General features: G+C 37.1%; 1 protein-coding gene across 2 annotated transcripts; it reads left to right on the top strand.

Moving 5' to 3' along the window:
- Window positions 1-9481: 9481 nt before the first annotated feature.
- Window positions 9482-25600, top strand: LOC136847291 (uncharacterized). 2 transcript variants are annotated; one of them, XM_067118828.1, is made up of 5 exons: window positions 9482-9677; window positions 17784-19323; window positions 20585-20706; window positions 21090-21575; window positions 24506-25600. In XM_067118828.1, the coding sequence occupies exons 1-5, from the start codon at window positions 9675-9677 to the stop codon at window positions 25397-25399; spliced, it is 3045 nt and encodes a 1014-aa protein (XP_066974929.1). In that variant the 5' UTR covers window positions 9482-9674; the 3' UTR covers window positions 25400-25600. The 2 variants fall into 2 exon arrangements, with proteins under 2 accessions (XP_066974929.1, XP_066974928.1); XM_067118827.1 differs by lacking the exon at window positions 9482-9677 and adding an exon at window positions 12136-12498.
- Window positions 25601-25636: the final 36 nt, after the last annotated feature.

Consider the following 25636-nt stretch of genomic DNA (forward strand, 5'->3'; position numbering starts at 1 on the left):
TCTTATGAATACCTGTACTTTTGCTCTGTATAATTATTCACACAACGGAATTTCAAAACAGTGTGCTTGACGTTTTTGAATCCGTACTTGTTAGCGCAAACCGTAGAGAACAAAGTGTTACCAAATACAGCATACCATTAGACCTACTGCTTTTAGCGCGTGATGAGCACAAAAGACACAAAGGTAAACGTATGTCACTAGATCTACTGCCTTTTGAGAAAGCTGACTAACAATAGGGGCACAAAGTAGTGTGCGTACCACAAAACCTAGCGCAGACTCAAAAGAAATTTATAAAAAATAAAATAATGACCAACTGGAACTGTACACTTCAACAAAGATAAAACATTCTATAATCGGTTCACCACCATAATCCATTAGACCATTATTTGCAGCAAAGACTCATTCTAAAAAAATATCACAAAATCCATCTTCAAGTTTTGTATATTTTTGTTTACAGGCAAAGATAAAACAAGCTGACAAACTACCGAACGAACATTTACCACGAAATTAGTCCTTGAGTACTAGCCAATCGTCGTGATTATCTTGAGTAATGACTAAGAGACAGACAGACAGATATACAACGATAAAACCGCAAATTTCGAGAAGCGGTTGAATTGCATATTACATGTAGCACGTTGCAGACTCTGGTAAAATTTCAATTATTTCCATTATTGCCAACGCGGCACAAAAACTGATTACACAACTGGTGGTATAAGTAGAATGGACTCCCGGGTTAGATTGGGTTAGGTCATGTCCTTACCATTTTTTCATTCATTAGTTTGTTCGTTTACTTAATTACGTATTTATTTTCTGCATTCCCTATCCCTAATATATCCTAAAACCTTGATGTTGTTCATCCTGTTTAATCATGATAATCACTACTATTAGAACAACGTTGGGAAACATCGAAACCTGTTAAGCGCGAACACTTTGTGCTAGGCGACAGATGCACCGTTGGCACGGCCCTTCACAATGAATCTAAAAGCATCGTTTACTCATCCCCCTAAATCCCGAGGAAAAATGGAAAGAAGAGGAAGAGGAAACTTTGGCAAAGCGAGCACAATGGATGTAAAAATTCCAGGGAACGAGGAAGATGTAGTTCGTTACATCGTAGATCGCGTGGGCTAGCCGAGTTATAAATGAAGATGAATGATTATCTTGAAGATTTCAGACAACCGTACTCTTGAAATGGTTCCTCCTGAATTTTGGTTAATTTTGCTTGTAGCCTTTTGCGCGTTGCTAACATATAGTACTAGCATAAGCTATCGGTTCATAAAAAAGTTCGAAAGGAAATTCAAGTAAGAATTTTTATAACTTTTCAAGCAGCGTTGAAACCAATACGTTACCCAATTTACGACCTTACCCAATTCTTCAGCGAATCTCCCGAGACATTAAACAAGCACAAAGTAAGAACCCCGTTCAATTTGGTCCCTTCGACAAAGACAGGAGACTATAACTGAAAAATCCTCGAGCCATCCGGACAATTTTAACTTCAAATCGCTTGCTGACGTAACACTTACTTCAACAGTTCTTGTATAATAATCATCCCCAGCTTAATTTAGCACCTTCTCCAAGAGATATCTCAAAGGAGAGGGTGTTTGTAGAGACAGAGGAATGCCGGAGTAATGATGTTTTGACTCTTGGATCCTGGTTAGCTGGGGTGAGACTAGGCTTATCGTCCTGGTGCAGTGTGCGATATGATCTAATAGGTCTCTCTCTCTCTCTCCGGATAAGGATATGAGAAAAAACATTGATGGATCCAGTGATGACATGCACATCAACACGAGTACTTGCATGCACTTATTTGAAGCCATTATCAACTCATCCCGCTTTTTCCTAAAACAAATTCTGAAGTTCACAAATTCATGAAAATTAAGAGAATAATCCGAGTGCCGTGTGATATATGTATATATTTAAAACCGTGGGTGAAATATAATAAAAAAATATGTATGTGGGATTGGGGAGGAGGTTAACTATGTCATGTCAGCGTTTCATTACTTTTATAGAATCATTCTTCCATGTGACAGATGATAGAGGGGAAACGTGTCATGTGTCATATTCAAATAATGGAGAAATCAACGTAAAACATTTGACACAGGAGGACAGTGTGTCATACAGCATTTGCTTTACTCTCATAAAATTATGCCTCTTTACGTAAAGTCAGTTTGGACTATAATTTCTTACCCTTTGGTATCACATGGAGTATTGCATTTGTAATACTTCATGTAAACCTTTAAACTATAGTATTTCAGTACGGTAAATACCCACACCATTTTATGAATTCCAAAGCAATATGCAACCCTTACTGTTTTGCTAACGATTCTTTGTCAATTTTCGAATCTGTTCGAGCTTACGCCATTTGATACGCCCTCTGAACGTAACTGTTTAAGATAAAATCTACCTTTAATCATCAATTCCCTAAGAATTAACCAACATAACAACAAGATGACTGAATTTAAACAAACGTATTGCCACGGGACCAAACAAAATAAACCACTTCATGAGCAGGCATAGGCCAATGGCTCCCAGGAGCTATAATTATTTTGCAAGTCTGACCAATTCGCAGCAGATGCTAAACATAATCATTCTCCGTCTCTGGAGGACCTCAAGCCTAACGAGCAAACCGATACCAAATCGGAGTCACTTAAGAAAAGGAAATGCTTGTTTTGACAAAACGGGTACGAGAGGATGGCTGAAAATGTCGCAGATCCAGAGCCGACTGAAACTGATGGTCCGCGAGTGGTGCTGACGTCATCAGGCGACTTTGGTGCGCGTGTGTAAACATCGGGTTGAATATTTTAATATTTTCGGATCTGGTTCCTCATATTTCTGGTGTGGCTCTCACTAATGGCTGAGTTTAGCTTCCGGAGTTGGGAAAACATGTCAGATGACATGAGACCCAAGCCGCCACGTAAAAAGGGGATAAGCTTCTTGATAAATCTGATGAGCAAACTGTGAAATGACTACTGTCAAGGTTTAAAATTAATTAATGTTTGGTATCCGGGTAATCGTCCATATACTGCGCAGTGCGCACTTCGTATCTAGCTGATTTTGGTCTAAGATGAGAGAGAGAGGGAGAGAGAGAGAGAGAGAGAGAGACTTATGATTTATAAAAATAATGCTGTAAAGCCAAGCACTGTTTAAGATAATGATATGAGGTAGTTGGAATGGTTAGACATCAAGACAAATGAAAAGTACAGGTACCTAAGGTGGAACTGGGAGAACCCCACAGTTGCACTAAGAAGTAACAGTCAGAGGTGTTGGACAGCAATTACGAACAATGGAAGCAGATATGGTGACAAAAAAGGCTAAAAAGTGAGTGTAGCTAGGGACAGAAGGGACGAAGCAAGCGCTCTTCAGTAATGCCCACAGTGTGCCATTATCTCCCCTACGGATGTGAGTGAGAGAGGAAAAAGAGACAAAGAAACTGTACAGTACATTATCGGTCTAATGCAGACAAAACGGTCATGTGATATGATTAATTACTTTGCAGACAAAGAGTGTTCTTTGTTAATCTTGAATAATTCAGATTATCAAACTTTCGTTTACAAATTAAGAGCAAGTAGTGTTTCCAAGAAGTAACTTATTGTTTAGACATCAAAACAAAATATATATATATATATATATATATATATATATATATATATATATATATATATATATATATATATATATATATGTATATATATATATATATATATATATATATATATATCTTATAATTCTACATGACGCAACATCAGAGTTCGTAGCATAGGACTAGATTTTGTTATGGGTTGACGATACAACAATAGGCCTAAGGCATGGATGGCGTGTAAATAAAACTGTAATGGGTGCCAATAAACCTGAACTGAGTGTTATTGGAATTGTACGGCTAAGTTTGTGCACTTGAGCATTATAATCTTACATGTTTATCTGACGTATGACTGTGGCTTTCCCTCTATTGCCACGCTTTGGTAATCTCTCCCTGCCTCCTTTTCCCTTGACTGTTTATAAATACACAATTTTCTTTCTTTGGGCCACGGAGTTGGGCTTCTTTTTTTTATTATTGCTAGCAGATTCAACAGGACTGTCCTTACAGACCTTACCCACACCAAAGCCTAATTGCCATTTACGTAAGGAAGATCGATAGTTGTGTCTAGCTCTCAATAGTTATGAAACATTTTCCCGTCTATTGTAAAAATTTCTAATTCAGCATGTTCCAAGACCCGTCTTAAGCCTCTCTCTCTCTCTCTCTCTCTCTCTCTCTCTCTCTCTCTCCCTCGGCATAGCGTCATAATTAACAAGTATTTATCATATTAGCCTAGGCCTGCCATTAGCTATAGAACCTAGATTACTTGGAAAATTACCTTACGTACATAGAATAATACACAAAATATCCATAGTATAATACGAACAGAAAATATCGTGCTTCGCCAGCTTACCGAAGAGAGAGAGAGAGAGAGAGAGAGAGAGAGAGAGAGAGAGAGAGAGAGAGAGAGAGAGAGAGGTCGCTTCATTTGTCGAACTAAAACGCGCAACTGAATTTATCTATTTCATTCTATTTTTTATTTACCAAAACCGTACAAATCAAGTGTCACCTTTAGCTAAAATAAAATTAAATAAAGAAACACACAAAAACAATTAATCAACATATAAAGAACCGACAGAAAGCGTGAAGATTAGAAGTGATTGCCTGATGAGTGGTCTGCATAGGCCTATGACACGACCAAGTTGTGGAAATTGATGCACAAAGGTTCACCCTCTATTCTGCAATCAAGTATGAAAAGGGCAGTGACCTTTTGCTTTGTCTTTAACCTGATTTTTCAGTGAAGCCACCCTCTGTTAGAGGAAACAGGTTCAAGAAGAGAAAAAAAATGCAACAGGAGTGAAAAAAAACAAAAGACAGATCCTCACAGGTGCCTTCCTCTTTCAGTAAACAAAGAGACAGTAACCGCGTTTATTCTAGACTCTAAGAATCTGGGTTCAGCCGCCCAGTTTACGCACTATTAGTCCTAAACCTTATTTTATTAGCTAACAGTTTTCGCCGTGAAACGGAATTAAAAGACGTTACTAAATGGCGACTGCTAGCTAGAGCCAAGCTTAAACCGATTCTAGGCTAATGTTTCGGTTATTTTGTCACTATGAGTCTAGAGCGCCTCGCTGGCCTAAAATGGTTTATTTGAATTTTGAAACTGAACATATAATCACTTTGGTACTTACGGATATTATATTGCTTTATGTGTTATTATAAGCGTAACACGAAAATAATGCATGATCTTACGTCAAGGCTTATTCTTTTATGACATTAAAAAGCATAAGCGTACATGAAATTCATACAAAATGAACGTGTGCATGAAATAAAACCAACCTGTGAATGCACATCTGAATACGTAGAACAACACACACATACATATATATATATATATATATATATATATATATATATATATATATATATATATATATTTATATATATAAAGCGGTATTATACTATTACCTCGCCTTTCTGTATATCAGATTAGGCTTAGTTATATCAATATCGATCTGAAAAATACAAGATAAGATTAAAGGCAGGTTTTGAAAATAGGGAACAGATTGTTTTTACCTAAAATATTGTAGAATACTATTATCGCTAGATAAATGGGATTTATCTTAAAACCCTGTTGAATTAGTAATTTCAATACCTCTGAGAAAACGAAATATTTTCCCGTGTTACCGATGAACATCTCTGCGAACAATGGTACTTAGAGTGGAACATAAACTTTAACAATCACAAATAGTTTGATATGAAAGTACATTAATTGTACTCCACTAACTGCTCAAATTTGTCAGTTTTTTTTTTATAGAGGAACAAGATAGCTTACTTTCCTTCTAAGAGACTGTTATTAAATTTGTCCCCAGGTTAAATTATTTTTTTTTTTTTTAACAAAGGAACAGGACAAAGTTATCAATTGTCAATCGTGCCTTACATTTGATCAGTAGAGGAGAAAGTGCTTTTTTTTTTTTCCTTCCGTAACCATAATATTAGTTGCTAGACTTATTTTTTATTGCAACTTAGATTTTCCTGCAACAGAAATCTCCATTAAAAAAAAAGGTACGAAAACCAGTTTGTCCTTTCCATCTTCTCCCCTCAAAAAAAAAAAATGACGTAACAATAAAAAAAGGAAAATAATTGGGAGTGGTATAATGTTTAAAATAGAACATAATATAATAAAATTAAATAAAGTACAATAAGGCAGACGAAAATATCTGGACATTATTAAACTTTGCAAGCAAAAATATCGAACCGAGAAAGAAAGCTCGCAAACAAAGTTTTCGGAAAGGACCAACGATTTTGCTGAAATGTTTGGAAGAAGAAGAAGAAGAAGGAGAAAAAAATAACCTTGTGGATACAAGTTGTAAACAAAATCGAAGGAGAAAACAAGTTTACGAAAATAGTTGCTACACTGAAAATGAATCACCAGCTATATAAATATAGACCGAACTTTCACGCGACGAGAATTTCAAGAAAAAAAAAAAAGTAAACACAATTATGCAAAACTGTTGCTGACTTGCTAAGATGTTATAAGATAGAAGGATAATATTTTTACCAGTTCCGTCTCACTCACACCATTTACTTATTGGGCTTAAGACCTATTACCGCTTGCAACAGGTACCTCAGTTTGATATGGACCCCATCGAAAATTTTCATTATAATGACTAGGAAATGAACTCCATTCATCAACACAATCCCTAGTAACTTATAAATGTATAACTAACGAATATCTTTGGAAACAAAGGGGTACTGGTGCTACTTTGGCCTGTTATCTACGTATCACCTACCCCGAGGTGCTAGTACTAAACATGGCGGAAGCTCCTTGGGACGCCGTGTTTAGTACTAGTCTCTCGGGGATCATAGGATTATATACACCCATTTCTATATTATGTGGTCGATATATTATATTAATAAATGACATCTTCGTGCGGCCGTCTACTTTACATTTACCGTGCGGTGTTTGGTACTAGCAACTCGGAGTAAGTGACGTATATAACAAGCCAAAGTAGCACCGAGGTTTAATACTAGGACTAACACAGGGATAAACAATGCACGAAATACTGTAACTAATAATTTATCAATTCTAAAAATAGAATCATGAGCGCAGCGAAAGAGTAAATTGTAAATCACAAATACCTGCACGATCGAATCATCTGATGTTCGGCAATGACAACGCAACCGTCCCTATCCTTGCCCGGCCTCTTTGACGTAACGATCCGGCTATGCGGTGACGTCATGGCCGGAAACGTCTCCTCTTCCAATACCTGTACGTGGAAAAATAAAAAGGGCGCTATTTAATGTTTAATGTGGCTGTTGTTTGGGTATGGAATTTTGGTAGTCAAGAACGGGGGTGTATCTTATTTCATCTCTGTTACTTTCTTGATATTTTGGAAAAAGGTCTCGTAAGATTTTATTAGTGACTTTCTTTTAAGATCAAAATATGTACTGTAGAAAGGACTTTATCACTGCCATCCATTCTTTCGGGTAGGAATCTGTGTAAGTACCATTATTACCTCCGTCAAGGTTATGATTTTATCCGCGCGTGTGTGTGAGTGTGTGAGCTGAACTTACGTTAAACAAAATTAAAAATCGATAAGAGAGTGTAATATTAATTTTAAATCTAAATCTGACTTCACATGTGGTCGCCTTTCATGTCGTTAGTCTATTGCATCCTCTTGTATTCCACAGAACATTTAGTCATGTCTGAAATGTGCTTGTACACAATAAAAAAAAAAACACTACAATTCGCCTAATAGGCCCATCAATATAAATAGATAAGCAAATAAGCAAAGAGGATAAACGACCTCTGAGCTGTGAAGCGAGAACGTCCGCCGAGGATGTGTTGGGGTCGGGGTGGGGACAAAACTGGAATTCAACCCCTACCCCCGATCAGGCCTTCTGGGGAGGCATTGCCCTCGAAATGTTTTCACATAAATAAACTGGAAAACGCTATCCCAACGTGGCTGGCAAAACATACCACATCCCTCAAACCGACCAGCCCTGATCTCTCACTAAATCTAATCATTGTTCCCAGTCACAAGCTTCGCCTCTGTTAACATTTTTATAAAAAGACCGAAGTAAATGTTATTTATCCATATCACAGAACAGCGGACAAACAAATAAAAACGTAAACACAAGCTAGTCAAAGGTAATACTGGCATATCAAAAGATCTGGAGAACGTGCGGAGATAGTCGCTTCATATACAGGAAGCCTTTAAATACCAAAATCTATCGGGAATCATTAGGTAATATGATTTGATTAAACGAAACACCTAAGAAAGTCAAATCAAATATCCGGAATTACTGAGAATACATCAAGCTTTACCAGTAAAAGGTGAATCATGAAGTAAAAACAACGCAAATGACTGGCCAATCTTCGTTTAGTTTCAACTGATTCACATACCACACTAACTGCACCTCTCTGTCCTAGCTCTTTCTTAAAGAGCGTTGTAACATCTGCTCTCTGCATTATCTTATTGTCATGTCACTATGAGACTAAAACTTCTTAGATCCCAAGACACTAAAAAGGTCTCGGTACACTAAAAACAGATTCAGCGCGATAATTCTCGTTTGTTGTTACTTGAAAAATGTGGAGGATTCCAAACATTTGAGCTACGAAGCTTCAAGCCCGTTGCCTGACCTAAACGAACCCTGAGCTAAGTCGTTTGTCCAAGAGATTTAGATTAGTCACCGATATGATATGGTACTTTGACCTGATTTCCTTAACAGATGTGATTCACACAGTGCTTAATGCTTCAGTATGAAAAAAGAGGGTTTTGAATTTATATATATAAAAACATTACGATAAAACTATGTTGTGGGCACGCAATTTTCAAAATTACATTTGCGTATGTAGTGAATCAATCATATTTCGAACACTTAAAACGTGTTAATCTCTTATTTTTTTTGCAATTTACATAACATGATGAATCTTTGTACAAGAGTAGGCTAGCATTTTATAATTTCCGCCCAGAAAAAAAGTACGTCAAAAGTCTTTATAAGATTAATAGCACATGATCAATATGTTTTCCCCGTCAACTGTCAATGGTAAATAAAAAATGAAAGATGAAAAACTGAGAGGGAATTTTGCAGTGCGCCTCCACCAAACGTAATGTACAAATAAATCATTTGTTCGTGTTTCCATCTTTTGAACATAATGTTTTACTACTCCGCGAGATTCAACGTTTGTATTTACTGAGAAATCACTAGTGTTTACAACTGGTAGTCATGATCCCAGATAACTGCTAACCATTTATTCATTTTCAAATCTACAACATTAAATTTTATACAGTACAGGCAATTTCCTTTTGGGCAAACTTGTCAAGGTAAAGACCTGCTATATGTTCTCTTTGACACTAATTATATACATCTTTAGACAATCGTCTTGATCAAAAACACACAAAACCATCGAAATAGGGAATATGAAAATTGCCTGCCCCAAATGGCCAACTAATTTGGGCCTACTGGTGGCTCCCTCATACAACGGTACTTACAGCAAACAAAACTTGTCATCATGGGACCCCAGAAACTGCCATAACATTTAATTTCCGAAATCCCTAGCAAAGTCCTTGCGACCTGAGAAAAACAAACAGATCAGACGACCATCTGTAACAGTGCTGTGTGTATCTCAATACGTTTGGGGAAGTTTTTTTAAAGCATGGTAAGCTAATTGTCATTACTTAGTTTCAAAAGGATAGGTAAGGCAAACCTTAGAGTGCAGTGCCTAGGTAAGCGTAGGCTACGGTGGTGTATTTTTGCAGAAATGGGAACTACAATTAGATTAACTCTTGTAGAAGGCTTCTCCATTTTACCGGTTTTTTTAATTTTACCATTACTGTTGTGCAAATCACTACTTCATCTTTCAGTTTCAGGCCTATACTTAACATTTGGGGGATCAAAGTATGAAACCTGGCGAAGAGACTCCTTTACCGTTGCATTGACATAGCCTACCCTAGTATTTATTTGCTTACCTTACGCTTCGTAGGTCAAAGGCCGTTTTATCTGTAGAAGTATCGACTACCTTTTTACTAGGTTCTTTCGATAGGCTCTTTGGGGACGTTGTAATTGTGGTGCCTTCCAGGAGCACACAATGCAGCTGTTACCAATCCTTGGTGTGCCTGTTCCAAAATACCTTCGTAATTTCGAATGCTTTTGTGAAAAAAAAACGCGATAATTCGCATCCTTGGGAACGTTCACTGAGAGAGTCGACATTTCACTCGGCAAGTTGGCCAGATTTGGCAGGAAGGCCATTATACCACACTGTATCTGACCAGCTGTCACCAATGTTGATGACAATTGGGAAAACATCCTGGAGTTAAACAGTGAGAGCTTTGGAAAGACGTATCTGAAGGGGTAAAATGACTTTGATAGGGCTTGTAGGATGCGCCTAAATGTCTAGGTGATATTTTCTGAGACGAGCAAGTTTATTGTTAAGAGGGCCATGATGAGAGGTAGGGAAGAACTTGAGTAAAGTCCTCAATGCTTTGTCGATCCATATGTAGTTAAGTTTTCCTGTTTGGTCTGGTGTCACATGACATCGGGATGGCTTTCAGTGTACGGCGTGGGTGGGCTTGGCTGTTCCATGGGTTGTATGTGGTGATACAGTTGAATACTCGTAAAGTCCATAAAAATGTCCACATTTGGGAGGAGGTTGCAAGTTCCAAGGAGGAATTGGTGAAATCGTTCTGCTGACCCACAGATCAACCTGTTAAGGGGTCTTCTGTACAGGTGTTAGCAGTGAAGTTTTACACGAGAATATCTTAAAACCAATTTATGGAGAACTGTAGGTGATAAACGGTTTCTATGACTTCTGACAGGGACCAGACAGTGTCAACACTGGAGGTGCCCAAAGCAACAATGGGTAAAGGGAGTTCCAATCATTGACATTATGGTGGCTGGTCTGGCAGTGGCATGTAATGCAGCTTTGGACATGGTGGCATATGTCCGTGTTAATGCTATTCTAAACAAGCTTCTCTCAAAATTTTCTCACCGCCATTTGTATTCTGTAGAAGCACCTTTTACATAAAAGCATGAACCTTACTGGTAAGATTAAAGTAAATAACATCAAGCAACCAGTCGTGCTATAAATATTTATTTGTAATGAATGTACACTTTTCTGAATAGAGTATAGTATGCATCATAAAAATATTCAAGGAATGTGAAGGAAGTTGAATGTGTGGTAGTGTGGAGATGAAATAAATTTGAAATACCGTTCTGTATATGGCCCAAGTCAATAGTATAAATTGTATTCATGGTGACAGGTAGCAGTTTTTGGTATTTTGAACAAATTTCCAGTGGAATGCCTGTCTTGAATATCGATAAGTAGATTATAAATTGTCACCCTTGATTTTTTTACTTAACTAGGGAGGTGTGGAGATGGTCTCTAATCACAAAAATTGTAGTACTGTAAATATATTGTTGGTCAGAATTATACTTTTAAGATAGATTACATTACATTATATTCTTACTGCATGTGTTGTGTTGTGTGAAAGAAGTATAATGAGAATTTTAAAACTGTATACGGCACAATGTCGAATCCCAGTTACTGACTGGAAATCAGTTTAAAATATAAGGTTTAAGTACTGTATGTCGTACCCCAGGTAGTGACTATGAAACCAGCTGATCCTGAGCAAGTTGCAAGTTATGGGACAGTAATATGTGGGAGGGAGTTCGGTTGCAGCTATTTTTTTCCTTGAGCGGACAGAATTATTCAGAAAAATGTTAACGTTTGTTTTGTGGTTTGAAGACACCATGTTAATAAGACTATGTCGTCCGGTTTAGCGTATAATGTATATGTATGTTTGTATGTCTAAGCAAGTTATTTGAATCCGGAAAATGTTTTCAGTAGGGTTGGTAAGTATCTCGACTACTGTGTTGCATTAGTTATGATTTCAAAGGACAGATGTCTTTAAGTTTGGGAGGTTTAGGTAACTTTGGCTTGCGACGTGTTTAATTTGACTACCACATAGCTGCACGTAAATATTTTTTTTAATATGCATTTTAATTTTTCTATCAGGTTATAAGGCAGACTTTTAAAGAGATGGAGATAGTTAAAGTAAATATGTCGTTTAGTAATTTCCTTCTTAAAAACAAAAAGCGGTTTCTCAATAAACCTAATTATTTACTTGTGTAGGAAATGATGGAAAACGTATCGCACCGCACGAGTTGTGAGGATGGAACCGTGACCATCACCGGATGCCATCGAAAATCAATTGTTATAGTGTGCCAGAATAACTGGAAGGAAAATTAAATAACAATTGTATGATAAAAAAAAACCTTAGGCCTATAATAATCCAACCTTTTGAAAAATGAACACTGTGTAATGAAGTGAATATAAGAGTATAAAGTAGCGTCTCAAGAGTGCGCATACCAGTCGTAGGCCTATAGGCCTATGTGGTGGTATGTTGTGAGACCGGGGCTGGTGGCCGAGAAGCAGACAAAAGCAAATGGGCTGGCATACCAACATAGGCCTTCTCACGGAGGTGAGCTGGAAATAGTTTGATGTTGTCATAGGTATTTAGTAATTTACGTCAAATCAAGTGGTTGAGCATGTGCGCAACGTGGTTTTCATCTGACAGTGCGTTTATAATATGGTTTAAAGTCTGGTGTATCGTCGATAGGCCTACTGCATGACACTTCGGTTATAGGCCTCCCCACGGAGGCGAGCTGGAAATAATTTATTGTTGTCGTATTTATTTATTTACGTGCCTCAAGTAAAGAGGTGAAGCATGCACAAACGTGGCGTTCATCTTAAAGTGTATTATGTACGATATTAGCAGGCAGCGTTAAAAGGTCGGTGTATCGATGATAGGCCTACTGTCATGACACTTTGGTTAAGTGTCATTTTTTGGTTTGCTTTGGTTATGCTGCATCTTGGCAATTTTCGACGTTGTCATATATCCAGCGCCGAGGTGACGTGCCGGCAAAATGAATAATGGGTGTGATGTGATCTGGGCATAATTACCTGGCTTTTGTGCATGATGTTGGAAATGTTTCAAATTTGTCCCTTTTATTATCGTTCTCCCGAGTTAGGATGCCGCCATTTTACGGGATCAAGAACGATAACTATATTATTTTTTATATTGTCATTTGTTTTATTCACTACGGTTGTTAGATTTGAAGTTGTTAATCAGCGTTAGCTGAAATAAGGTTAATCAGCGTAAATTGTAGGAATAATGACAATGTAGTTTTCCACGTAAAAAAAAACGCTTCTGTAAATAAGAAACCATCATACTGTAGTATCGTACAGAGAGAGAGAGAGAGAGAGAGAGAGAGAGAGAGAGAGAGAGAGAGAGAGAGAGAGAGAGAGAGTCGAATTTAAAGATAGCGAAGCAATTGGCTGTACAGTACAAAATTACAAATGCTATTAAAACTTTAGTAGTTGAGTCAGATGTTTCTTGGTAGTGAATGCCAACAGCGATGGTCGCTCACCATCCATAAAGGTTTCTCGTAAATTGGGCAGGCTCACGGGCTACTCTGCGAGCAAGAGCCAGGCATAGTGCCAGGTCAGGCATAGTGAAGGTGGAGGGAGAACTGCAAGAGTTTTGATAAAGAGGAAAGGTGTTTTCGGTAGATGTTTGGAAGAGGAGTGTGATGAAAGGATGTGGTAAATGAGATTTTTGTGGGAAATGATTCAGAATAAGCGTAGAGTTTAGGTTTAATAGAAAGGATGTTATTTATATATCTCAAAATTATTTGTACATAAAGTTTTTAGAGTGTGACTGTATTTTTTTGTGTCTTTATACTGCCTGATGAAGCATCTATTTAAAATTCAGTTGTCAGAGGAGTTTCAGGGACATAAGTTGCTGAAGTTAATGATCAGACTAATATGTTGTGGTAATGAATATGGTAAGGCTATCACCCTATTTTGTCCCAATTACGACTTTTATGTGCAGACATGGAAGGTTTTGTTTTTTTTTACTTTTTATAAAAGGTCCCCTTCAATTGGGATTGTAAGAAAAGCATAAGATCTCTTGGCAAAATTCCAGTCCCATAGTAGAGAATTTTGTCCTAAACTTTATCTTTTAAAAAACATTTTCTCATAAAAAAAATTAATTTGCTGCATTCACCTCCATTTGAAACCATCAAGTTTCAAAATAGAGAAAGTATAGTCTATCCTTAGGCACAAACAAACAAAGCAACCTTGAATAGGGGCAAATATGATCACACATACTTGGGTAAAAAATTAATTTTTATCGTCTTGACCCATTTGGACAGCTGTTATGATAAAGCACCAATCATTTCTTATGAATTAACATAGCCCACTTGCATTGACAGAATTGTAGCAAATTGTCATAATCAGCAGCAATACCAAGAGCTTTTTCATAAGAGATCAACACAGTTACTCATTCATTGGGCGTCTGTAAGACCAATCTTACACTAATGGTCCTTAGTTCGGTCCCCACACCCAACTATCTTTAGCCAAATACTGTACTCAGACTGGAGGTATGTTACTCAAAGAAAATAAAAAGCTTTGGCTTAGCGTCCCTGTTGTGCGTGTCATTGAAACTTTTGTAGCACCTGTCATGATCGTGAATTTGACAGAATTGTATACATCTACAAAATCACATAGGGCTTAGTTCCAAATTAAATAGCCTACTCAATAAAATCAAACACCTTTGCCATTCTGTTCAACTAAAATTCAAAAGGAGGTGTCAGAAGCTCTCTACCTAACCTGCTCTGCATCACACAGCTGACATTGTTCATGCATTTAGGTTAGTCTGTATTGCTATATCTTGACTGTCACAAATCAGCCTGTGCACATATTCAAGCATATTCTACAGGATAACCTAGGATGCACTTGATGTAAACTTATCAAACACGTTGTAATCAAACACCTTGTATTCAGTCCTGAAGTCATACCCAACATCATTTTTCAGTAATTGCAGTTAAGGTAGTAGTATTCAGGTCTGCACATGGGAGGGCCTCGATGAGGTAATACCCCAACCCCTTGGTGGTGCAGAACCAGTCTTCAGGTAATAATCATTTGGTGATCTCAGTTATAGGTATGGACAATGCTAGAGACAGACTGCTTCAGTTGTCTCTTACTTATTTACCAGCACTGCAGTCTGACAATCTTAGTTCATTCAGCCTGTTGCTACCCTTTCTCACTGCCCTGTCAGGACCTGCTTCAAAGTTCAGTGGGTTCTCATGGTGACAAATGTTCGTCTCTATTAACACCTGATCTTCAGCCACAACAGTATCCCACCTCCCTCTTCTGCATTTGCTCTTTTTTTATACATACAGTATTTTGTGTATCAAAATCTTATCCCACGTACTGTGCATCTTGCAGTCCTGAACACCTCAAGACACCATCTTTTACATGTCATTTGATGCACCAGAAAGTTCATCCCTAAAGTGTATATACAACTGTATCTACATGGTTTAAGCTTTGTTTTGCTTACACTTAATTTCAGTCTATTCTTTGGTATTCCATTCTTCCACCCTATAAATGTTAAAACTCATCATTGTTCCGTTTCAATAGATCATCTGGAAACAGCAGGTCCCGGGGCTTGCCCTTCTATACTCCTTTGTCGCCTTCTTGAGGCCTATGATAAACAGTAGTGAGGATAGGGCTGACCCATGATGGATATTTTTTTATCTCAAGTGACTTTATAATGTACATCTGTGGTAATTGCCAGTTTTGGAATTGTTGATTTCTTCTTAAGATAATGTTGTAGAATAGCTTCCTCTTTGCATCCTATAGTAGCTACATTATAGAGACTGCCTGTTGTCAGCCTCTCTGGCATGAAGCAAGATTGACAGTTACTGATTTCAACAAGATTATCAGCCTACTCTGCACCCTCCTGTCCAATATTTTCTCAGCATGTTCAGGCAGTCTTACACCTCTTTTTAATTCCCACATTGTAGTGTGTCCTTTTTTCATCTGTAAATTATTGTTGTGCCATTTAACTGTTCTCATATATTCCTTTTGTCAGGAGTTCATGTACAGGCAGTCCCCAGGTTATGACAGGTCTGGCTTATGACATTCTGAGGTTACGACGCTTTTCATATATATTCATCAGAAATTATTTCCTGGTTTACGACGCATGTTCCAGGGTTATGATGCGTTGTACACAGATCTGAGGGAAGAAATATGGCTCCAAAATGGCATAATCAAAATTTGGAGGTTCTTTTGATGAAAAACTCAATAAAAATGCAGTTTACATCGTTCTTAATACACCCAGGGCACTAAAAGTAAGGTTTTCTTAGGATTTTTGACGATTTTCGACGAATTTTGGCTTATGACGTGGCATAAGAACAGAACCCCCGTTGTAAACCGGGGACTGCCGGTATTCTTGTCAGCTCATCAGTGGTGGGCACTTCAGCTTCAGTAAATTTCTACATATTCTTGATGGCCTAGGGGGATGTGCCATTATCTTCCTGTCAGGCCTTTAGCAACTTGTAATAAACTTATTCTGGTTGGTCTTATGGCTTTCCAATAATCAACTGTGAAAGCCTTGGCTACCCTTTTATGGCATTATACAACATTCTGTATTGGTCCTCTATTATGCAAACATCCTCCAACCCATTCATTATTAAATTTCTTTCGAAAGATTGTCCGGATTCTGACAATCATTGTAGTACTGTACTGTATCTTTGTTTTCAACTTATAAATTTTCCATTTTCATATTTTATATGTTTGGCCCTTCCATTTCTTTTCCATCCTTCCTTAGCAACTTGTATCCTGAAATTTTTTCCTCTGTGTTGAATAATCTGATAACCCTTCCTCCCAACTATAGGATTGTGTATTTTAAAGATATTTCTGTTGATGATCTTTCCGTCTCTCAGCCAGCAATAAAAACTCAAGCACAAGTAGCTATGGTAATTGAAGGCAGTCTTTGATTGAGACACACAAAAGAGCAATATTTTTTAAACTGACTGAAGATTAGATGTATTTCTGCACTTGTTAGTTATAAATTTTTCAAGCCATAATAATTTGAGAAAAAGTTTTAAACTGTTTCTGTAGTTTCCTTTAATGTATCATGCATAAAAAGTATGAATTAAAGTAATATGGATAACTAATGAAAGCTTTTTGATATATAGAATTAATTTTTAATGTTCGTCATATCCATACAAATTTTTATCTTACAGAGCGCTTATTGATCTTTGAGTCTTAGTGCTTAGGAAGTGTCCTTTGATTTCTTCCATCCATCCCCACCTCTTCTTCCTGTATACATCTCTGACCTCTTCCCTGCATGTCTTCTGTGAGAGCTTGAAGTCTTCCTGTCTTTCAAACATCTTTATTCCACCATTATACTTCACTGTTTATCACTGTGATGTCACACCTTATACTAGTACAACTAATACTACTTTTACCTTTTGTTTCAGCATTTTATATCTACTAATTGTATGCTGACATCTTGGTACAGCTTATTGACCATTGCTTTTCTGATTTCATGTTATTGTTTTGACTGCTGTCTTCTATCCATTAGAAGTAAATCTGCTTTCAGCAGTTTTTGTTTTGTTGTGTTTAATTTTTTTACATTTTTATGTTATATACTGTACTCTATTCATATGTGAAGGATTATTTTGCATTTTTTTTTACCTTAACCAAGATGGGCAACTGTACATAGGGTTGAGTACATGTTCATTGTACTATATATACTTGTGTACAGTAGTGTGGGTTCCCTTGTAATGTACATGTTCCCGTATTGAGAACTTCAGAATTGCATAAAATAAAAAACACTGGCCATCAGTGGGAGGTAGCTTGGAAAATTTATAAGCATTGCAATTGGTACTTAAACTTAAATTTTTTTCTTTTCAGACTGCCAGACCTATCCTACTTGAAGGGGAGGAAGAGGCTCCAAGTTTTGCAGCTTTGGTAAAACAATTTAAAAGGAGACTTGGAAAAACCAGATTAGAAAGATGGCTAGCAGATTTTACAAAGGACAAATCTCTTGAAGACATATTTGCTTTGCTGTGGAATAATGAGGATGCTCATTGCTACATGTCTCCAGTTGTGGGCAATGGCGGGAAGAATTCGATCAAGTCGGCAAAGGTTCACAAAGTAGCAGATGCGTTCTACAAGGTTGGCGAACGAGAAAAAGCTTATGACTATTTTAATCTTAGCCTTGTTTTGGCTCCTCATCCAAGAGTAGCCCCACCTTACATTTGGTTTTGCGAGGTCTCTGAAGAACCTGACCAGGAACCTGATGTGAACAATAGTATTGGAGGCAATAAAGATCCAGAGGACAAAAGAGTAGACCAGAGTGGAACTTCTACGTCAGATGGTGGAGGTGCATCAGGCCATAGTAAAGAAGGATCTGGGAATATGGAGATGAAAAGAAGTGAAAGTTGTGTTGACGAACCTGTGCAAAGAAATATAGAGGACAGCAGTGGAGTGGCTTCTGAACGTGTTTCTGAACCAATGAAGTTAGAAGAAAGTAGAAGTATGCTTGGAGGCACCACAGTGGTGAAAGATGAAGGAAAAGAAGAGGATAGGGTAAAAGATCATTCATTTGGAAAGCAAGAGATAGTAGAGAGAGAAGTACAGGCAGAAAATATTGTGCCTATTATAGTTTCTGAAGTTATTGAAACAGCAGTGGAAGTTGGTGAAAGGAAGACTTCTGGTGGGGAAGATAATGCTAAAGACCAAAAAGTAAAAAAAGGCCCTTCTGTGACACCTGAAAAGCAAGCACCCAGAAACGTTGGGAATGGCAGTGGTAAAATGGATGACACAGCTTCTAAACGTATAGAGGAAAAAGAAACTGAGCATTCCTCTGAAAGCCAGACAGTGAGTTCACCAAAATTGGAAACGGACCACCAAGGGAAAAGAAGTCCCGCTGTCAGAGTGAAAGCCTCGGCTTCCATGGTTGAAAGTAGATCGTTAGAGGAAGAGAGCGAAAGTGATCAAGCTGCAGTTGATGAAAGTCTTGAAGAAGTATGCGATCAACTTATGACCACTTTCAGTGACAAAGACCTCAGTGAAAAAGCAAGTTTATTAGGAAACACCATCTGTTTGTATGCAGACTTGGTAACAGGATTAGAAATGAGGGCTCTATTGATGTTTAAATTTAGAGAATTTGAAAGAAGCATAACTGCTATTGATTTAGCCATTAGATATGGAAGTACTGGTATATTTCTGAAAGGAATTCAGGCACTGAGAGTGAAATGTGAAGAATTCATCAGTAAAGGCTTGAAGTCGAAGAGCAGAGACAAGTTGGCCCAATTTTTATGTGGCTGTCAGCCTACTCCAGTTATGAAAGACGCCAATCCTAAGATACCTGCCTTGAGTGCTTCAGTCAAATGTAAATATACCCACTTTGGAGGGAAATTCTTAGTGGCTGCTCAAGACATAAGGCCTGGTAAGTATGCTATTTTTGAAGTCTTCAGATATTTTCAGTTTTAGTCACTCGGTTAGAAAAAATTGATGTTATTTAAAAATTATTAATGGTAATTTTTCATCGTATTGAAGTATGTTATTATCGCTGCCCTTATTATGGAATGCTTTTACTGTAATATCAGGTGTATATATTGGTGTCCAATATTTCCTAGAGTGAAAAAGCTAAATTGTTTTTAATTTGTTGAAGTAGTTGCACCATGAAAGCTGTTTTCTAACTATTGAAAGATTAATTTCTGTAATATCAGTTTGGTGGTGTTAATGGAAATCAGACAAACTAATACTGTAATTATTCAGGAGCATAGTCCAATGGACTGCTTTTTAACCTGCTGGGTAGGTGACGCAATTAAATTTTTTGGGGCTTTATTATTAGCATTTTAGTTATCAAGTATATTTTTAGTCTAAATTTGTATTGCCATGCCTTTTGTAAAGGTGGTAAACTGCTGATTGCATGAAATGCATGTGACAATCTTCATTCTTCTGGTTCTCTTTAGGTTACAGAAGAGTTGTCTATTATGGATATTGGGGATCTACCCTGCCCATAAAAGCCAAAACTGTGTTAATAAATGCCAAAAGCATACTAAGCTAGCCTAAATGTGACCCTTAAAGTCACCATATCTGACTGAACTTAACACTTAAATTTTGACATTAGATAATACTTTAAAATCACCAAACAGTTCCCTTTCAAATTTCAATGGTACCCCTTCAAACATTTATTTTCCTAAATATTTGTATCCTAGCCTAAATCATTCAGTTTAAGATCTGTTTTCTGTGACGATAATAGGCTTAATACTTCTGATAAACAAATTGGTATGGCATGATGTGAGGTTCTGCTTTAACGTTACTGTAATGGAAGTCAGAATTTGGCCTCCTTCAGTAAACAGTGACAGTGGGGAATTTGTACGTTACCTCCAGTGACTTAAGTTTTGAGAATTAATGCTGGAACATAAGAAACTGTTTTCCTTAAGGTCGTAAGAAGTAAATATAACTAGCGTAACTGAAAGGAAATGAAAATTAATTCACATGGTAGCATGAAGTGCATTGTGATTTTGTATCCTCATTCTTGCAGAACTGTTAATTTGTGAAGCAATACTGTCTTATTGCTAAAGTTTTGGTTGCCATGTACTATTCTTTTGAGTCAGTTTTAAGGCATTTCTTAAGTATTATCCCATTAAGGAAGTCATTCTTGAGTGTGTTAGGTAAAATTTTTTTTTTTTGTATTTCAGGTGATATTTTGGGTGTAGAGGAGCCATACTGCAGTGTAGTCAACAGAGGAGAATTAATGAATTTCTGTGCCAATTGTTTACAGCGATGCTGCGCACCAATTCCTTGCCCAGATTGCTCTGTTGTAAGTATAGTACAGGGTTGTAGGAAGAGTCCTGTTTTAAACAAATGTAGACTAATTACTCAACAGATTTCATTAGGCATATTTTTCTAGGCCTCTGTTTCCCAGGAGTTGACATTGCTCATGAATGATACATCCCAAACTTTAATGTGGCTTTAGTTATTTATCAGAGGTTACTGTTATGGTTAATTCATTTAGGGAGGTTAGCTATTGCAGAAGTAATTGATAAGTGACAAGCAATATAGTTTTCAAGGGATTTTGGATTTGACCTGTAGGAATTTTTTTTTGTAAGGTAGAGGACTTTAAAAAAATGTACAGTACCTTTTTTTTTTTACACAGGTGAACTGTTTAAAGGTTAAAAATTAATTTTGGATATGATATTTCAGGTGGTATTTTGTAGTGAAGAGTGCAGAATGAAAAACTGGAAACATCCCCACTGGCCTTTATGTAATGTCGTGTTGCCCTCGCTGGTCGCCATGAAAATGGATAGTATTGTCATGCTGGCTGCCCATGTCCTTACCCAGACCACTTTCCTGAAGGCTAAGGAAATGGTGGAAGAGCTCAAAAACGAGGAGAAACTACCGGGACAACTCCAAGGTTTCAATCAAGATGGAATTTTCAAGTCCTCGGATTACAGAAGTGTTTACCATCTTGTAACAAATGAAGACAAGAGGTCGGAAGAGGAGCGCTTCATTGCTGGTGCAGAAGCATTTGCTTTAACCAAGCTTTTGAAAGAAAGCAACAGGTACTTCATTGATGAGAGTGGGAGGCCTTTTATTCCCACATATGAGGATATGTTGTTGACTGGATCCCTTGTCGTTCGTCATTTGATGAATCTTAAGTGTTCAGCCATTGCTCTGTCTGAATTCAGGGTAAGTTCATAAAAATTTTTTTACTTGAGATAATCATGGTCCAAAAGGGTTAGTTGTAGGAATTTAATATGGTAGTATCTAAGCTCATACAAAACCCTTGTTTAGAGAGTTTGTGTTCATAATGATGACCCATACTAACAGACTGTTACATGTTGCTTTAAGAGGGCCTGAGTCTAGTATTGGTTATTTGAATGGATGAGCAGGACCAGAACAAGGGTGATTGTTTCATTACCATGTTCAGTTCAGTGTTCAATCAGTCTCTGGTACAGGTGGTCACTTGTATTGAATATGCATCCTAGCTATCTGTGAAGGTGGATTTCTTTCAGATTCAGTGACTACATACCCCTTGTAATTTTCATTTGAAAGCTTGACATAAGAAAGGCTTAGTTGGAACTGAAACATCAAGAGAATAAGATCTCTTGAGTTTGAGCAGAGACAGGGCTTCTGGGCTGGGGCAGACATTGCTTAAACCCGACACATTTAAGTAGTTCCTGTAAATCTTTGATCAACCTCAATGAGCAGGGTGTAAAATGGTTAAATATGCTTTTGCTACTACTGATGTACTGTTAAGGATTTTAAGGGTGTAGCTCCCCATAAGGGGATACCATTTAACTGAGCCTCATGTGGCACTCAAGATAATACTCAAGATTCCATGCAACATCCTTCATCCCCAGCTGCATTATTTCAAACCTTTACTTTTTATATGTTCCTTTAATTGTCTTATCGTACACTAATTTCCAACTTGAACATGTAAGTTACTCCAATTTCAGTTCATTGAAGGACAAATCTGGGCAAGCTCTGAGTTGAGAAATGGGACATTGGTTTTATTAAACTAGTTTATAGTTACATATGCCTTCATACTGATGTTATTTTGATTAATCTGTACAGTACTGTAACTCTTGGTTATTGGGACGAGGACCAAGACATTACAAAGGTTTTAACCTTCAGTGGTCAGTGTCTACACTAATACAGGATTTGAGAATGTAATCTTACTTGATACTGCTTACTGTGGTTGGGCTAGAGCAAAGACAGTTGCAATTACTTTTTTTCATGGGGGATTTAGGGGAAAGATGAGATGGGACAAGATTTATTCATGCTAACTAAAGTATGCCCAGTATATTGACATCTTAGACAGGATAGAGATGAACGTTGTTACCATCATTAGGAGTATGGGTTCTTTTTTACTATAGGTTTTGGGTTTGGGTAGAGAAAAGTTTAATCTAAGTAGCAGGTATTTCATTTACCATTACTTCAGTGGCCTGTGAATATTAACTTGTGTTATGAATGGCTGCCAGTAAGGGGAAAAATAATCCTGTCATTACTGCAGTTTTGATGCTATGAACACTTGTGCACATTTTAAGTAGTGTTGGTTGGTATAACAGCCTGAATGGTTGGTACCATGCTGGTAATTGAAGCAGTTTGATTGCTAGTAGTATGACAAGGGGTTCTAAGGGATTATTCTGGTGATATTAGCATAGAAATGCCTAAGCAGAATCACAGTTGGGAAGCTGTTGACAAATTGACTTTCTCCTGTTCCCAAGTTAAATTTAACTTAGACAAAAAAGATTATCAATTCCAGGATAGGTTTTTGGATAAAAGCAAACCAGGTTGGCGTTTAGGAGTCAGACAGTACCTTAAGGCTTGTATTTAACTGGAGTATGCTAGCCTCCTAGGTTTTGGAAGATGAAAATCTAGCTGTAGGTATGGGTTTAGTTGTGCTACCACTAGCTATGCGTGTTTATCATGTATCTTTACTTATTGATGCTCGATATGAAAAGTTATGTTTTTATTTATACCTTTTGGTTACTGGTGTACAGGTACGGTATTGCATTTTGTAGGTATGAAACCTGTAGTCTGTTTAATATATGGGATTTGAGCTTTAAGATTTTCTTTAATCAGTACAGGACTGTTTTGATTATTTCAGTAGATGATAATCTTCAATACTAATCATGTGAGTCTCATTTTAAATAGGAGGTTAGTATTACCAAAATACTTTGTACAATAGTTTACTTAAAAATTTTCAGTGGCATTGTACTGTTTATCTTGAGATAAAGTTCTTTCACTGAAGGAGTATACCTTAACAATTTTTTATAATACATTAGTCAGCTCTCTCTCTAATATTTGGATATGCAAATCCTATTTTTTACTGTAAACGTTTGCGGGAATAGCAGTGACAAAATTTACTCAGTTTATGCAGAACCTCTTAGTTGAAAAAACCACAAATGTGTAAAAAAAATTTTTTTATTGTTCACAACTGTAGCTAGCTGTCTTGTTTTCCAGTTTTAGCTGTAATCTTACTGTAAATGCAAGTTGTATTTCGATACTGAAATGTGCAATTCTTCAGCGAGTAAACAAGTTTTTTTTTTTTGTTTTTTTTTTGTAAGTGCAGATACTCGTCATTTGTAGCAAAATTTGTTGAAACCACATTTTATCAGTTTACTTAGATGTAAAAATCATAATAGCCTTTTGAGAGTACTGCTTTTAATAGATTAGACCAGGCTGGGCTTACCAGACTTATAGAATGTAAAATATTAGTTACAGTATTTCAATATCACAGGTAATGTGCTATTTATCTTTAATCATTACTAGGGAAGATTTTTTTTAACATCCAGTCCTCTATTTTGCTAGCAGGTTTCACTCCTCCCTGCCTCCCTTCCCCCTTTTACACTTCAGAATAAAAGTCACATGCCAGAATAAAAGTCAACATGCCATAAATACTAGAGAACTCCATGTTGGTATTAAAATGCATAAATCTTCAGTACTTTTTATTTACTGCTATGTTTTTCATGAGCAAATACAGTGCTTTTTCAGTCTCATAAAATCAAGTTTAAGATGTCTGGGGAAGTTCATGTGTTTTTGTGGTATTTAATTGGGTATGTATTGCCATTGCTGTATGTATGATCTCAAAAACTTATTCATTTATATTGCAGGTTGTCACAAGTGATTATGATAAGAGCTGGAGTTCACGTTTTGGATGCGGTGTGTATCCTACCATCAGCATAGCAAAGCATTCCTGTAATCCAAATGCTGCATTGTACAATCATGGTAAAACAGTGGTTATGTTTGCTACTCGCTCTATTCCCAAGAACACTCCCATAACTTTGAGTTATGTTACACAGTTCAGACTTACCGGGACAGATGTGAGGAGGTCGATACTAGAAGACAACTATTACTTCAGGTGCAGTTGTGAAGCCTGTGAGAATGATTGGTTCCCAGACTTCGATGAAATTTTTAAGATGAAGTGTTTCAAGTGTAGTAAGGCTATTGATCTCAAGACAGGGTCCTGCCCTGGATGTCAGATATATTACAGGGAAGGAAAAGAGTACAAAGGATCAGAAAAGGCTCCGTACAATTTCTTCTTTGTGAAAGACAAGCTTTATCAAGCAGCGTCGATCTGCAAGAAGACAAAGTTGAAGATGTTAAGTAAAGGGGATTGCTCTGGGAAGAATCGAACCAGTATCGTTAATGCGATTGAACTGATGGAGAAATATGTGAAAGAGCCTTGTTCGATGCTGCTAGATGCTCAAGAAGCACTGAGAATTAGTTATTTAAGAGAGGGCTCTTGGTTCCAAGTAAAGGAACACACCAGAGGGTGGATTGTGGGACCTCAGTTCTTGATTAACTCTTCGTTAACAGGCAAAGACGGGGTTCACGTTGAGTCTTACAGTGAAACTCCACTTGAGAGTACCCCGAGACGCAAAGCCCGTGGTTCAAGACATCAACAAGAGAGCGATACTGCTTTACTAGAAATTCCTCCACCGCCATATGTACCCATTATGAATAGAAACGAGGGGAGTGCAAGTTCTGAGCTAGACCTTGATTAATCAGTGAGTAGTCATATTCTTAACCTGCTATCATTTTTTAAAAATTAAAAATAAAATATTGTGAAATTGCAGGGCAAGTTTTAACTTTTATTTTATAATTTTAAGCATTATTTGATTATGCATTTTTACAAGTTTTAAAACTGGTTATTTTTTAGCTTTTGTATTGTATGGATTTCTATAAATGTTTTTAAAAATGTGGTATATACTGTTTTCTTAAAAAATGCATGTTAATTTCAG

Source organism: Macrobrachium rosenbergii, chromosome 16 (assembly GCF_040412425.1).
Source record: "Macrobrachium rosenbergii isolate ZJJX-2024 chromosome 16, ASM4041242v1, whole genome shotgun sequence".
NCBI lineage: Eukaryota > Metazoa > Arthropoda > Malacostraca > Decapoda > Palaemonidae > Macrobrachium > Macrobrachium rosenbergii.